The sequence below is a fragment of the Brassica rapa genome, chromosome A08, assembly GCF_000309985.2.
Source record: "Brassica rapa cultivar Chiifu-401-42 chromosome A08, CAAS_Brap_v3.01, whole genome shotgun sequence".
NCBI classification, from domain to species: Eukaryota; Viridiplantae; Streptophyta; class Magnoliopsida; order Brassicales; family Brassicaceae; genus Brassica; species Brassica rapa.
The window spans coordinates 12,812,088-12,825,916 of NC_024802.2; the positions used below are offsets into that span (position 1 = coordinate 12,812,088).

The 13,829-nt window shown below is 28.9% G+C and overlaps 1 protein-coding gene and 1 long non-coding RNA gene across 2 annotated transcripts; both read left to right on the plus strand.

The window, feature by feature from the left end:
* Nucleotides 1-492: 492 nt before the first annotated feature.
* On the plus strand, nt 493-4,620 carry LOC108869269. The gene is made up of 5 exons (XR_001955529.2): nt 493-1,143; nt 1,205-3,474; nt 3,563-3,789; nt 3,907-4,241; nt 4,339-4,620. It is a non-coding gene; the product is annotated as an uncharacterized LOC108869269 (long non-coding RNA).
* A 1,779-nt stretch (nt 4,621-6,399) lies between these two features.
* On the plus strand, nt 6,400-7,824 carry LOC103834374. The gene is made up of 6 exons (XM_033278072.1): nt 6,400-6,554; nt 6,912-6,945; nt 7,049-7,177; nt 7,262-7,331; nt 7,440-7,516; nt 7,620-7,824. Exons 1-5 carry the CDS (start codon nt 6,400-6,402, stop codon nt 7,463-7,465), a joined length of 414 nt encoding a protein of 137 aa, XP_033133963.1. The 3' UTR covers nt 7,466-7,516; nt 7,620-7,824.
* Nucleotides 7,825-13,829: the final 6,005 nt, after the last annotated feature.

Genomic DNA, 13,829 nt, shown 5'->3' on the forward strand with positions numbered 1-13,829 from the left:
TCTTCATATACTTTGCAATTAAATTCTCATCTTCAATAAACAGGTTGAGTTCCAAATTAATATTAAAGACCTCTAAATGACTCCTACAGCTTCATCTTTAATGTAAACAGGTTTTAGATTTTAAAGACTTCTAATTCATGTAATATTACAAAATTCAAAATTGGTTTATTACAATTAATATTTTACCATTAGATATATTAATACAATATTCTAGATCGATATTCAATTGTCAGTTTTCAACTATTACACGTAAAAAATATTATTAAGTACGTTTTTTTTTGAAAAGGGGGTTTTATATTTTAAGTAGGTTATTGGGGTACTTTTTCTTTCTTGAATTTATTCGAGATGAGATTCCGATCTTTTAAACTAAGATAATTTATGTTCTATACATAATTCTATTTTTTTTACATAACTCTAAAATCTCGGATTTGATTCTTCATATTTTATTAGTTAATTGTGTTACATATAATAGAAATACTTACTTCAAACTAAATATATTAAAAATTAAATTTAAAAATTAGTTATATATAATTTAGTATACAAAAATTCACATACAAATAAAAATATAAATGTAACAAATTTAAATATATTATCCGCGCGTAGCGCGGAGAAAGGATCTAGTAATATATAATCTCTCTTCTTAAAAAAATCTAAGATGTTTTTGGATGAAATCATAAATATTTAGGAAGTTGCTTTTACTTAAAAAGTATCAATAAAAATATTGATTAAAATCAATCTGACTAATTATAAAATAAACTATAAAATGTAACTGGTTACACAATTTTTAATAAAATTAAAAGTTATTTAAGAAATTATAAATATTTTATATTTTGAAACATCAAAAATTCATTTAAACATCTTACATTATAAAATAGAGTGAGTATTATTTAGTATACAAATTCAAACCTCATTGAAAAATGTTTAAATTACATTGTTTGAATCTCACATAGATGATATACGGCCGAAAAACCTCATATTGACAACAGCTATATTAAAAATACATATCAACGACATGAATCTAACGAGTCAACACAATAAAGTTGTATATAGAAGACTTAAAAATGGCAAAGGAAATAGACGAAATAAGAGGCTTTGAATGGTGATTGTCGTCCCGCCCCGTCCCGCCCCGTCCCGCAGTTAACAGTAACAAAAATCTCTATATATACTATATATCTATATATTTTTATAACTGTTAAAACCGCAGCACAGTTGAACCGCTTGTCCCGCACCACTCAAATCGCAGTCACCATTCGAAGCTATTTAGTAAGTTCTTCTTCGCTTTTATATATATGGATTATCAGGTTTAAACCGTATCAACGATATGACTTCAGATGAAGTGACTACAAACTTAATACAGTATTGAACAATTTCTTTAATAATGAAATTTTAAAATATTGTGTTCCAAATAGGTTGTATATATCAGCTATTGTCCATATGCATGCGATAGAAATCTTGTCCCTCGATGCCGCCAGTAGTCGTGCCATCGGCGTTATGTACGTTCTGACATCACCAAACTCATTCAAAAGCCATAAAATATTTACGTTATGGCCTATGGTCCTACGGATACCATATAATATTATGTGCATACGTTGAGACTTACGCTAGAGATTACGTGTATTTAAGTTACTATTTACATTTATATGGGTTCGAGTTCCTAGGTTGTGTCATGGATAAACGTCCATAAATTGATACATAATTCACCGATACATGTTAAAATCATGCAAGGTATGACCGTAACTGCAATAGCAGATCCTGCCTTGTCGCATATGTTGTAAACACATGGTCCATCGTTCCTACTGTTTAGTTTATTAGTTACATAGGAATTTGTCTTGTTTCAAAAAAAAAAACAAAAGAAAAAGGAATTTGTCTATATTCCTCACGAAGTGCCGAATAATTACAGTGATATGCTAAAAAAGTTCACGATACAAACCTACAAATACTAAAAGAAAACCTCCAAATATTAGATCAATAAGTTCATATACATTTTGAAATCATTTGATTATTTTCTTTAAGAAAAAATGACATATAACGAAAAATGGGAATAAAAATATGATAGAATAGAATTAACATTTACCCCCGAAAAATGAACAAAGAAAAGAGATTAGGGTTTAGAGAGTGGGGGTGGTTTCCCGTGGCCATGCAAATGTGTCAGCTTCGTGTCACAGTCTTTGATGGACACCGACACACGAAACTCATGTGAACTGTTCTTTCTCTTTATTTCTTTTCTCATTGTTTTCTTTTTCACTTTCTCTTCTGTTCTCGAGAAAATCAACCAAAATAGACAAAGTCTGAAAGGCATATAACATTGTTTTAACACAAAAACATTAATGTTTCGGTTTCCTCTAAAAAAAATGGGCAAAAGGACAAGGATATTCATTAAACAGAACTTTAGAAAAATACTAAAATAAAAATATGTTGAACTAGTTTTTCCAACCATTTATCGTACGAATTTGACTAGGAAAAATGATTCATCACCATCATCCGATTTTTTTCCCCCATGTAATTATATATACATTTTCACTCTTATGAAATAAAAAAACTTATGTCTTCGTTTAATACATTTCTTTGAAGATCACAATGACTTTTAAATTTAATCGTTTTGAAAAGTTGGCCGAGTATTTGATAAAAAAAAGAAAAAAAAAAGTTGGCCGAGTATTACTTGAACTGAAAGACCGTTTGATACGACATACCTGGCACGACTAACAATAATTTGACAAATCAAGTACCAACTATACATTTATACTATTTGATTGATTTGCTTTCTTCGTCAAATTGACTGATTTAACTCAATGGACCGTTTTGGTAACGTATATTAAAAGCTGAACCTAGTAAGACTTTGTTCAAGAGCGTGTTCTCTTTAGATGTAATGATATTAGTTGTCCTTTGATGGTGCTTAACTTTATTCGTGCAATAACCGGATGATCAGACAGAGGCATTGAATGATTCCTACTTTCCCGGTTCAGTTACTTTCGGTGTAGAGATAATTGAAAAAGGAGAAGTTGTTGGTAACATATATTTTTTTTTCTCTGGACCAATTCTTGTTTCCAAGAGGGCTTAAAGTATCGAGGCCACGACCTGTCACATACAACACAATCTTATACTATAAAGAAGAGCTTCACTCTCTTCTCCTCTTGCCACGTCATCAAATAGAGGGAGGAGAGAGTGACACGTGTCTACTCTAACCAAAACGCAGTGGTTCATTAAACGTCGTAATGAGTTTCGTATGTAAACGCAAATCTGTCATTATGGGCTTTAATATTGTAAAGAGTCTGGGCCCGGCGCGGAGGAGACGCTCTAACCCTAATACGCTGCAGCGAAGACACGAGGTATGTCACGCCGGCGACGTTTGCGATTTTCTCACCATCTGAAACGGTTTGAGTAAAGGCTTCGTGATTACTTCCATTGATTCGCTCTCCCACTCCGTCTTCTTCAATGCTTTTCGATCTGAGATGCTGTGTTTCAGTATAAATACATGTGAGTTTCCCTTTCGATGATCTCATCATATCTTCGTATCTCTTAAATCTCTTGCCTATATGGTCTTGCTCGGATCTCTCTTTGTCAGATGCCTCGGTGGTTCTGTGGTGATACTCTATGCCCGTGGTGGAGGTTTATTGGTCTGTTCTGGTATCTCTCTATGAAATTGGAAGCTCGAGCTGCTTCTCGCCTCTCGGTGGTGGTTTTGTGCTACCGCAAGTTTATTGCGGCGAGTAACCCTTGAAGGTGGCTTCTTTGTTTGTTTCTTTAAGGGTTTTTGGTAGCTGGTTTACTCGCTGGACTTTGCCTCATCAGGTCATTCCTATTTTCTTTTCTTTTTGTGGGTTATTTCATTATTCTTTTGAATTCTGTTGTTTATCAATTTCAGTTAAACCTCTGTATGTTTTCTTGGTGTTTTATTTATCCTTACAGGCCAGGACTGCAAATCTTCAACGGGTCAGAAGATTGTGAACTGAACCTGATCAACAAAAGCCAAGCTAATCACATGAGATCTTTTGGTCAGGGTCAACAGCTATGGCAAGTGGAATGTTTTTGCTTATAATTCCATCATATATTTTTAAATTTAAACTTCAGATTGGAGACGACCTAAAACTATAAATGGAACTGTTGGTTTTGTCTTATCCTTGCAGGCTTGGATTGCAAACTTTTAAAAGAATGTTGTTCAAGCAGATGTGAAATAGAAGTATTCAGACATTTGGAGTTGTGTAGGAAGCATGTAGCTCACGATTTGTCTGTCACTTTTAAAGGTAATTATTTTGTCTCCTCTAATACATTGCAATATATGTCTCTTAATTTGCTCTAGATTAATTATTATTTGGGTCTGATTAATATTTTATTTCTTAGATTTGGTGCAGTGCTCATGAATATGTAGAACCTAATGTGGTAGTTTAGAGAGGATTCGAAAGCTTGCTTGAAAAAGGTATTTTCCAGTTTCTTAGTTTAATGCTCAAAGCTTGACCGTCTGTTGAAAATCTACAAACCCGTACAATACTCTCGCTAACATCCTTGCGCATTTTAATATGTCAAAGAAAATTGAAACCATAAACCGAGGAACCTTATGGTTTTATATGTTGAAAAAGTAACGTAACTCCTCGGTATGAAGATGTGTATAACTTTCTCTGTTTTGATTAGAGAAGCGACGATGACAACTCCGGTGCCGTCTCAGTGGCTGCTAAGGTGAAAGCTGGTGGTAGTAGCCAGGATGAAGGAGCATCTGACAAAGTGAAGAAAGCACGCAAGGCACCGCTTTCTATACTGCTTAAGTTATTTTCTAGGTTTTTTTTTCTTTTTTGGGTTTGCTTTATGAACAAGTTTGACTTTTGCTCTTGCTATTTTCTATTGATATCTAGAACATCAATTATAAATCTATTTCATTTCGGATATCATATTGCGTACTTTTCTAATATCAAAGCTTACTATGGAACGTATACGTCACTATAAAACATACAATGTATGTGTGTTGTAGGAAGCCTGAACTTGATGTATTAGCATGTCTTACTTTAAACTGCAGACCTTTGTAGATTGAGCTAAGTTTCTTAAAGGGTCAGTTTGATTGGTAAAATTATGAATCATACATTCTTCAAGTACACACTTACATGATTACTTTCGCCTAAACGCCATTTGCACTTACAATGTTAATGGTGAGAAATAGATTAAAACAAGGTTTTTCGTAAATAATTGGTCTCTTAGACCATGGATTTCTGAGTATTAATTAATATTATTTTACATTATAAAAGTCCTAGGCTGTATTAAAATTCGTTCAGCTTATTGTCAAAGTCAAAGTAGGACTACAATATATAGCTACAATAAACAACAATATATTACAATAAACAGATGTAGTTTTTTTTTATTATAATTTAAGCAATAGATGTCTTTGTCTAAAAAGTGAACAAGTAAAAAAAAAGTTAGCAATTCAAATTAAACTAAACTAATGTAATTTAATTGTAATAATGGAGATTAAAGTAAATAGCTGTAAAGTTACAGCAATACACAATATTTTGATAAGAAATAAAAAAAAAGAGCAAATAAAATAAATTAATTGCTCTCTAATAAAAAAAATACTGTTTTCTTCAAAGAATCATAACTATGCATGGTATTATGCAAATTAGTCAACATATTTGATTCTCAATATTTAAAGAGCATATATAAGTAAATAATTCATGAAAATAATTGTTCAAATATAATATATAACCAATCTACTAAAACAAAACCAACTCAAATATTTAAGGAAGGTTATATCGAGAGCATAGCGGAAAGTTTAAATTTACATATTAATTCAAATATATAATATTTAAAGAGCATATATAAGTAAATAATTCATGAAAATAATTGTTCAAACATAATATATAACCAATCTACTAAAACAAAATCAACTCAAATATTTAAGGAAGCTTGCATGCTGAGCTTAGCGGAAAGTTTAAATTTATATATTAACTCAAATATAGAAGTAATTGAGTATACATTCAGATCAATTACTTCTATTAATGTAAAAAGAAATATCTAATAATATAAAGAAGAGGTTAACTCTCTTCTCCTCTTGCCACCTCATCAAAGAGGGAGAGGAGAGAGTGACATCTGTCCCATATCAAAACGCAACGCTCTACTTAATCCGTTTCTTCTTTTGGGCCGGTGAATTTTGAGGTCCGTGATAGTCGGGTTGAAACACAGCGTTTTTTATTAGGTTTACCGTGGAATGTTTCGTCGCGTCTCCGTAGCGACTGGCGCCTTCTCCAGACGATCTTTGGTCTCCTGCCTCTCGCGCATCTCTGTAACCGATCAAGCGTCTTTAATCCTCCATTAATCAATTACACACGATCTAGACGCAGGCGTGTAGAGTCTGCTATAAGAAGGTGTGCTTTCGTCTTTTTCATATCACACCTCATTCGTTCTAAACTCATCAGCGCTATGGCTAACGTTTTGGCTCTCCTCTCCGATCTGCAGACCGGCCGCTCCTCTTCCACCGTCGAAGTTCGCTTGCTCCGCTTCTGGGAGGCCAGGAACGTCCGCCGTTGTGGGGAGCTGATGGGCGTCGACATGCTGTTAATCGATTCTCAGGTTATGTACTAGATCCGTTTTTTTCCGTCAAACTCTTATGATACCTACTTCTACTCCGTCTTGAATCCATACTTTTCATCGATCGATCTTCAGTTTCTGTTTTTGTTTTTGATCGAACTCTTAATCTCATTTGATTTGTTAATCCATATTTTTCATCGATGAATATTTCACTGTCTATGTAGATTTGACACGCTCACATATTTAAATCAGCAAAATCAAACTCTCAGACTCATTAGATTTTTTAAACGCTTAAACATTTAAATTCATTAGTCAGTTTGCTGTTTCTGTACGTTTTTTTACCGTTTGTGTGAATTCATTGGCTCACATTCTTAGATAAAACATAGTTCCCTCTTTGATTGCAGCTGTATTCATGGAAACTGTTCTCCATATTCTGAGGTCGTTAGTTTGGATTACTTCATAAATTTGATCACTCTTTCCTATACGGATTCATCTATCTTCACAAAAGCCCCAATCTAAGTCCCCTAATCTGCTATTACAGCCGAGCTACTCGCTGCGGAGAACGAGCTACTCGCTGCGGAATAAGACAACCCGTCTTCTTAGGAGGCACTTCAGTCTCATCAGTCATGAAAGGTGCGGTGTAACCACAACTATGGTTGCAATGTACAAGGTAGTGATCACACTTTACTTCATTTACAACTTTTATGGATTCTCTTCTTTTTGACTTATATTTCTCTGTTTTTCACACTTTCAGAAAACGGCACACATGAAACAAGCCGGAGTGATCAAAATTCCAAAAGCACTATGCACAACTGGACATGACGGTAAACAAAAACTCTATTCATATCTAAGAGCATAATACTTTGAAATCTTGGAGTAATCATAAAAATTCTGTGTCCTGTTTATTTTGCTTTTTTTTTTTGTGTTTATAGAAATAGATGATGTCATATGCAACTGATGAAATAAAGGCGAAGTGGAAGAAGAAGAAACTGAAAATCTCACTAACCAGGTAGTTACTGCAAAATAAATCACAAGATTCATATTCACACTTTCCATTGGTTTTCTTTAAGCTTCTTCTAATTCACTCATTCCTCTTTGTGTCCTTCTTATAGGTGCTTGATGAGATTTGTGTTGGTGTTGCATTTTATTCCCCAAGAACTGATTAGTGTTCCTTTACATACTCATAATATACATATCATAAACATATTTATGATAAATTACATCATATATCCATTCGTATAGAAATAGCAAACAAAAAATACTTCTTTACATGGTTGTTCTATGATAATATATTAATATCAAAATTTTAAAAATAAATTTGGCTATCATTTCACTGCAACTAAAAAACAATTTACATGCGAATATAAAAAATTCACATGCTACACTTTAAAATCATTCATCACTTTTACTGAACAATTTTTTTAAAAAATAGAAAATTATAACAATCCAGATATTATAAATAATTATATATTATAAAATAAATTTAAAATAAAAAAATATATAAACATATAAAATACTATGCATACAAATTATATTTCAACCTCTCAAGATTTTAAATATTACATAAATAAAATGATCAATAAATTTGTCCAGGATTTCTCTCTTGGTATATATACAAAATAAATTTAATGTGTGTATATAGAAAATTAAAATGATACTTCTTCCGTTTCATAAATAGTGTCACTTAGACACATTTCACGCAGATTAAAAATAACGAAATATACTAAAATATTCTTCTTTATGATACAATTAATTAAATAAAATGATCTAACTAAATACCTATTGGTTATTTAAAAAAGTAAGAAAAAGATTAAACACATAATTGAACACATATTGGTAATCTTATTATATAAAAGAAATCAAACAAAATAAAGTAATTACACTGTATAATTAAATAAAAATAAAAAAATGTTCCTTCAGAGAATCACTACTATATCATTTAGTCAATCACAATGACTTCAGTTATTAATTATCACAACACCGTCTATAAACAAAAAACCATCCGTACATAAGGATTCCCAAAAAATATATCCAACCTTTTGAATCTAAAACAAGTGTAAACAAAAATATTTAATTAAATTATTTTATGTCCTTCTACAAAAAAAAAAGTAATGAAATATTTTATGCAACTTAGGAATCCTTCTCAAGTTTGATTTTTCAACAAAGAAATATCAACCTTTACTGTTAAGAGAAGATTTGGGGGTTATAACATCAGTATCGTACTTCAAAAACTGAGACCACTGCAGTGTTGTGGAGCAATGTCTTAGCATTGAATTTGAACAATGATCTTCATATTTCGCTTCTTGGACCAGGAGTAAGGAGAAAAAAGTTGTAGTATGTTGTGAGAGATGGAAGGGAGTTAGGTCTCTGATCTAAATCATGTCTTTCAAACAGCAGGATGTTCAAGTATGACTGGAGCTATGTATCAAATCTAAAGTTTTCCTTTGTCTCTGTTCTTGAGTTTTCTTTTTATCATCCAAGTTGTCCAGCTGGGAATACTTATAATTCATCAGCCTGAATCAACATTCAACATCATGAGTTTATCTAATGTGGTTTGGCTATTTTGAGTCTTGGTTTAGTTGGTTTGTCTTTTGTGAAACAGTTTTGCCATTTATGGAAATCTCTAAAGGGAAAATAAAACATACAACTTTTTTTTCTTCCCCAAGTTCTGTTTTTTCTCTCTATCAAGATGGTCTTCATCTTTTACCATCAAAATCATTCAACCTTTTAATCTTCAAGGTATATTGTAGTGGTCTCATTTTCTATTTCAAGTAGCATAATTAATACAATCAATCCCTCTTCTACAGCAATTACGAAGGCATGTATTCAAACTAACTAACAAAACGTAAATCATAGTCAATTTATGGCAGTGGAAAAAAAATTGTAAACCAACACAATACATTAAAAATTCTTCATTTAGTTCCACAAATATGAGATCTCTGTATTGTAAATCCTACAACTGCAGCATACAGATACGAAGATCATGTCACAATCAAACATGAAATCTGCACAGACAACTAACACGTAACCTCACAAATAATATAAACAAAATATTATATCCCGCCCGCAGGGCGGGTCTCCCCTAGTATTCCATACTTCTGCATAATTTACGTAATCTTTTTATTTTGGTTACTTATTTGACTTATCCTCCTAGTTCCTTTCATACTCCCTCATTTCCTAGTTCCATAATCATTCCATCAATTCAATTTGTATTTATTTAATTATAAAATGTATTAATCAATTTAATTTTATAGGTCTACTTGGAATTGTAACAAAGTTTCAAACATTCATACATTAACATGAATAACTGGTAGTGACTTATAAAGGAAAAAGGCAAAAAATAAAGTATTCTGTAAAAAGTCAAGAATGAAGTTGAAATGTATATAAAGGAAAATATTTATTTTTCCTCTTTGTTTTCTGGAGCAACGTAAAACAAGGGATTCTTTTTCTTTTGAATTTTTGACATGCATTCCACTAAATACTGTTTAAGTTTAATTTTAAAACATTAAAATTATTAATACATCGTTGTATTTATCATCATTATATATATATTTATCTATCCAAAAGTTAAATCTCATACAATTAATTTGTATCTATAAATAAAGAGTTATCCTGTTTTTTTTTATATTGTATTGCTACATCTTTAGGTTTCTTAGTGTAGATATTTTATTTTACAAATGATGATATACTGTAAACCACATATCCATTTGGATAATAAAATTTATTCTATACATAATGAACCAATATGCAACTCAATTTGGTCAATCACATTTTCCACTTTTTTTTTTTTTTACTCAAATCCCTTATATATTAATTGAGGAACATTTGAAAAGATGTAACCTCAATTTTGTATTAATTAAAAGAGGCTCCAATGCATAGGTGGCACTCAATTAGGTAGTCAATTACATTCAATTGAAAAATAAGTAGGTCCACATTCGATTTTTATATATTGTTAGATACATAAATTGGTCAAACTATATGATATAATGATATGATATGATATTTTCTTTCCTTAAATAAAACCTACGGAATTACCATAAATGACTAATATATATATGACAATTAATGAGTTTAATAATAAAGATTTGATAACAATGTATATCTCCTCCATCATTTTTTGTTTAATTTTATATTATTAAAATAAATTAAACAATCAAATTAGCTATAAAAATAAAATTTAGATTTTTTCGTATATGTTATATTTTGAATTTTTAAAAACGACAATAAATGACTAAAACTATTAAAATTATTATGTTAAAAATTAATGATCAATGGTTTAACATTTTTATTATAAGAAGATACACATGATTTTAAAACCATATGAGTAAAAAATATTATTTAATAATAAAATAAATATATATATATATATTAAACACTATATACCATAAGATTACATAAATATTTTAATATTAAAACTTTCAATGAATTTTCAAGAACATTTATAAATTATAAACTTATTAAAGATTTCAGACTGAAAATTTTGTTATCGATGATTTAAATATTTTGTTATAAAACGATATGAACGATCATAGAACCGTATGATTATAAATTATTATTTAATAAAAAACTATACAAAATATACTATTCCTAGAAAAATAGGTTGGTCCATCTTAACTTATATTACACTTTTTATTAAACTAACTATCGAATTGATAAATAACGTACCAAAAAATGTTTTGCACTTTCCTTAAATAAAAGCTACGAAATTACCTAATATGATTAACGTATATGTGAAAATTAATTATAATGAATAATAAATAGTTGATAACAATTTTTGTATCTTAGTTCTTTTTTTTTAAATTTATATTATTAAAATATAATTAAAAATCACATTAAATATATAATAAAAACATTTATAATTTTTCTTATATGTTATATTTTGAATTTTTCAAAACGTCTATAAATTATTAGAAATTTGAAGATCCTCACTCTGAAAATTTTGTGATCAATAGATTATTTTTTTGTCATAATAAGTTACAAATGATCATAAAATTGTATTAATATGAACTTTTACTTAATATTATAAGAAGATACACATTATTTTAAAACCATATGAGTAAAAAATATCATTTAATAATAAAACATATATATTTATATATATATATAGATTATACTATATACCATAAGATTACATAAATATTTTAATATTAAAACTTTCAATGAATTTTCAAAAATATTTATAAATTATAAATTTATTAAAGATTTCACATTGAAAATTTTTGTTATCGATGATTTAAATATTCAGTTATAAAATGATATGAATGATCATAGAGCTGTATGATTATAAATTCTCATTTAATAAATGACTATATAAAATATACTATTTTTAGAAAAATAGGTTTGTCCATCTTAACTTACATTATATTTTTATTAAACTAACTATCGAATTGATAAATAATCTACCAAAATGTTTTTTGCACTTTCCTTAATTAGAAGCTACGAAATTACCTAATATGATTAACGTATATATGAAATTAATTATTATGAATAATAAATATTTGATAACAATTTTGGTATCTTAGTTCTTTTTTTTTTATTTTATATTATTGAAAGATATTAAAAAATCACATTAAATTTATAATAAAAACGTTTATATTTTTTCTTATATGTTATATTTGAATTTTTCAAAACGTCTATATATTATTTAGAAATTTGAATATTCCCACTCTGAAAATTTTGTGATCAATAGATTATTTTTTTGTTATAATAAGTTACAAATGATCATAAAATATAACGCATATGAATTTTTATTTAATAAATATTCAAACTAAATAATATATATATATATAAACACTAATGATTTAAAGCAATAAGATTGGCCGATCAATTTAGTCGTCCAGTTTAAATCTTTCAAAAGTATGTGAAAGACTAAAGTCAAAGTAAATATGGATTTAGAATAGTAGTTATATTTTACTAACCAAATACCGAAAAAAACCGAACCGAACCAAAACCAACCCGATATCCGGATTGAACACCCGTAATCCAAATGAAGCCAAACTATTGTTTCATTCTCCAAAATATAATAAAAATAATAACTTAATTCCGCGCAAGGCGCGGATCTTATCCTAGTTGAAATTATATTTGGATAAATATGAAATATAAATACTCTCTCGTAAAATAAGATTGTAGTGGGCCTTAAAGAAAGAATGTAATGGGCCATGGTTTTCCATCTGTAAGTTCTAAGGACCCATTATTACCATGACGATATATTTTTGGCTTGTTTTGCTATCTTTATCTAATAACTTGATTTTTTAACCGCGCTACGCGCGGATAAGATATTATATGTATTTCTTAATTCTAAAAAATAATGTATAATATTGTATTATATTATTTAAAGAATAAAAAATAAGACTACATAACATAAATATATTTTTTATATTTTCTTTGTGGAAATCATTATGTTGTTTGATTGTTGTACTTAATTCACATATTTCCATAGATATTTGTGATAGATGAATAACTATATTTTTATTATGAGTAAATAATATATATTTATTATATAATATCAGAAAAATAGAATTATTTACTTTTTAACAAACTTGTCTCATGTTGGAGACTCGGTTATAGACATATCATATTCGAATGAAACATTTTTACACTTATCAATCTTCTTAACAATCAAGAAACAAATCTGAATATCAAAATTCATACGATCTCTTTGTAGAATAACTGCTCTGAAGAAATTGAATTTATGTATCAAAAAGGACTGGAAATGGATGTGCATATGTGTTATCTAAGTCAGCTTTACAAAAAACTATTTATAGTTCATATATCATTTATGTCCATCCTATTTTTTTGTCCATCATTTCTTAAACATCTTGAAATAAGTAGTGCTAATTAATAATAAACTTTTTGTTCACAAAATAAAAATCAAATTTGTCTAATTATCGCTTAATTTGTCTAACTGATATATGTATTTCTCAATTCTAAAAAAATAATGTATAATATTGTATTACATTATTTAAAAAATATAAAATATGACTACATAACATAAATATATTTTTTAAATTTTCTTTGTGAAAATCATTATGTTGTTTGATTGTTGTACTTGGTTCACATATTTGCATAGATATTTGTGATAGATGAATAACTATATTTTTATTATCAGTAAATAATATATATTGATTATATAATATAAGAAAATAAAATTATTTACTTTTTAAACAAACTTGTCTCATATTGGAGACTCGGTTATAGACATATCATAAACGAAGGAGATATTTTTACAATTATCAATCTTCTTAACATTGAAAAAACAAATCTACATATCAAAACAATATCTCATACGATCTACTTGTGGATTAACTACTCTGAAGAAATTG

What these genes read in the sequence shown, in the direction of transcription:
- LOC103834374 (XM_033278072.1), top strand. Translation starts at nt 6,400, where the DNA reads ATGGCTAACGTTTTGGCTCTCCTCTCCGATCTGCAGACCGGCCGCTCC. An exon ending in TTAATCGATTCTCAGGTTAT is followed by an intron (nt 6,555 to 6,911) that starts GTACTAGATCCG and finishes CTTTGATTGCAG; the next exon opens with CTGTATTCATGGAAACTGTT. An exon ending in ACTGTTCTCCATATTCTGAG is followed by an intron (nt 6,946 to 7,048) that starts GTCGTTAGTTTG and finishes CTGCTATTACAG; the next exon opens with CCGAGCTACTCGCTGCGGAG.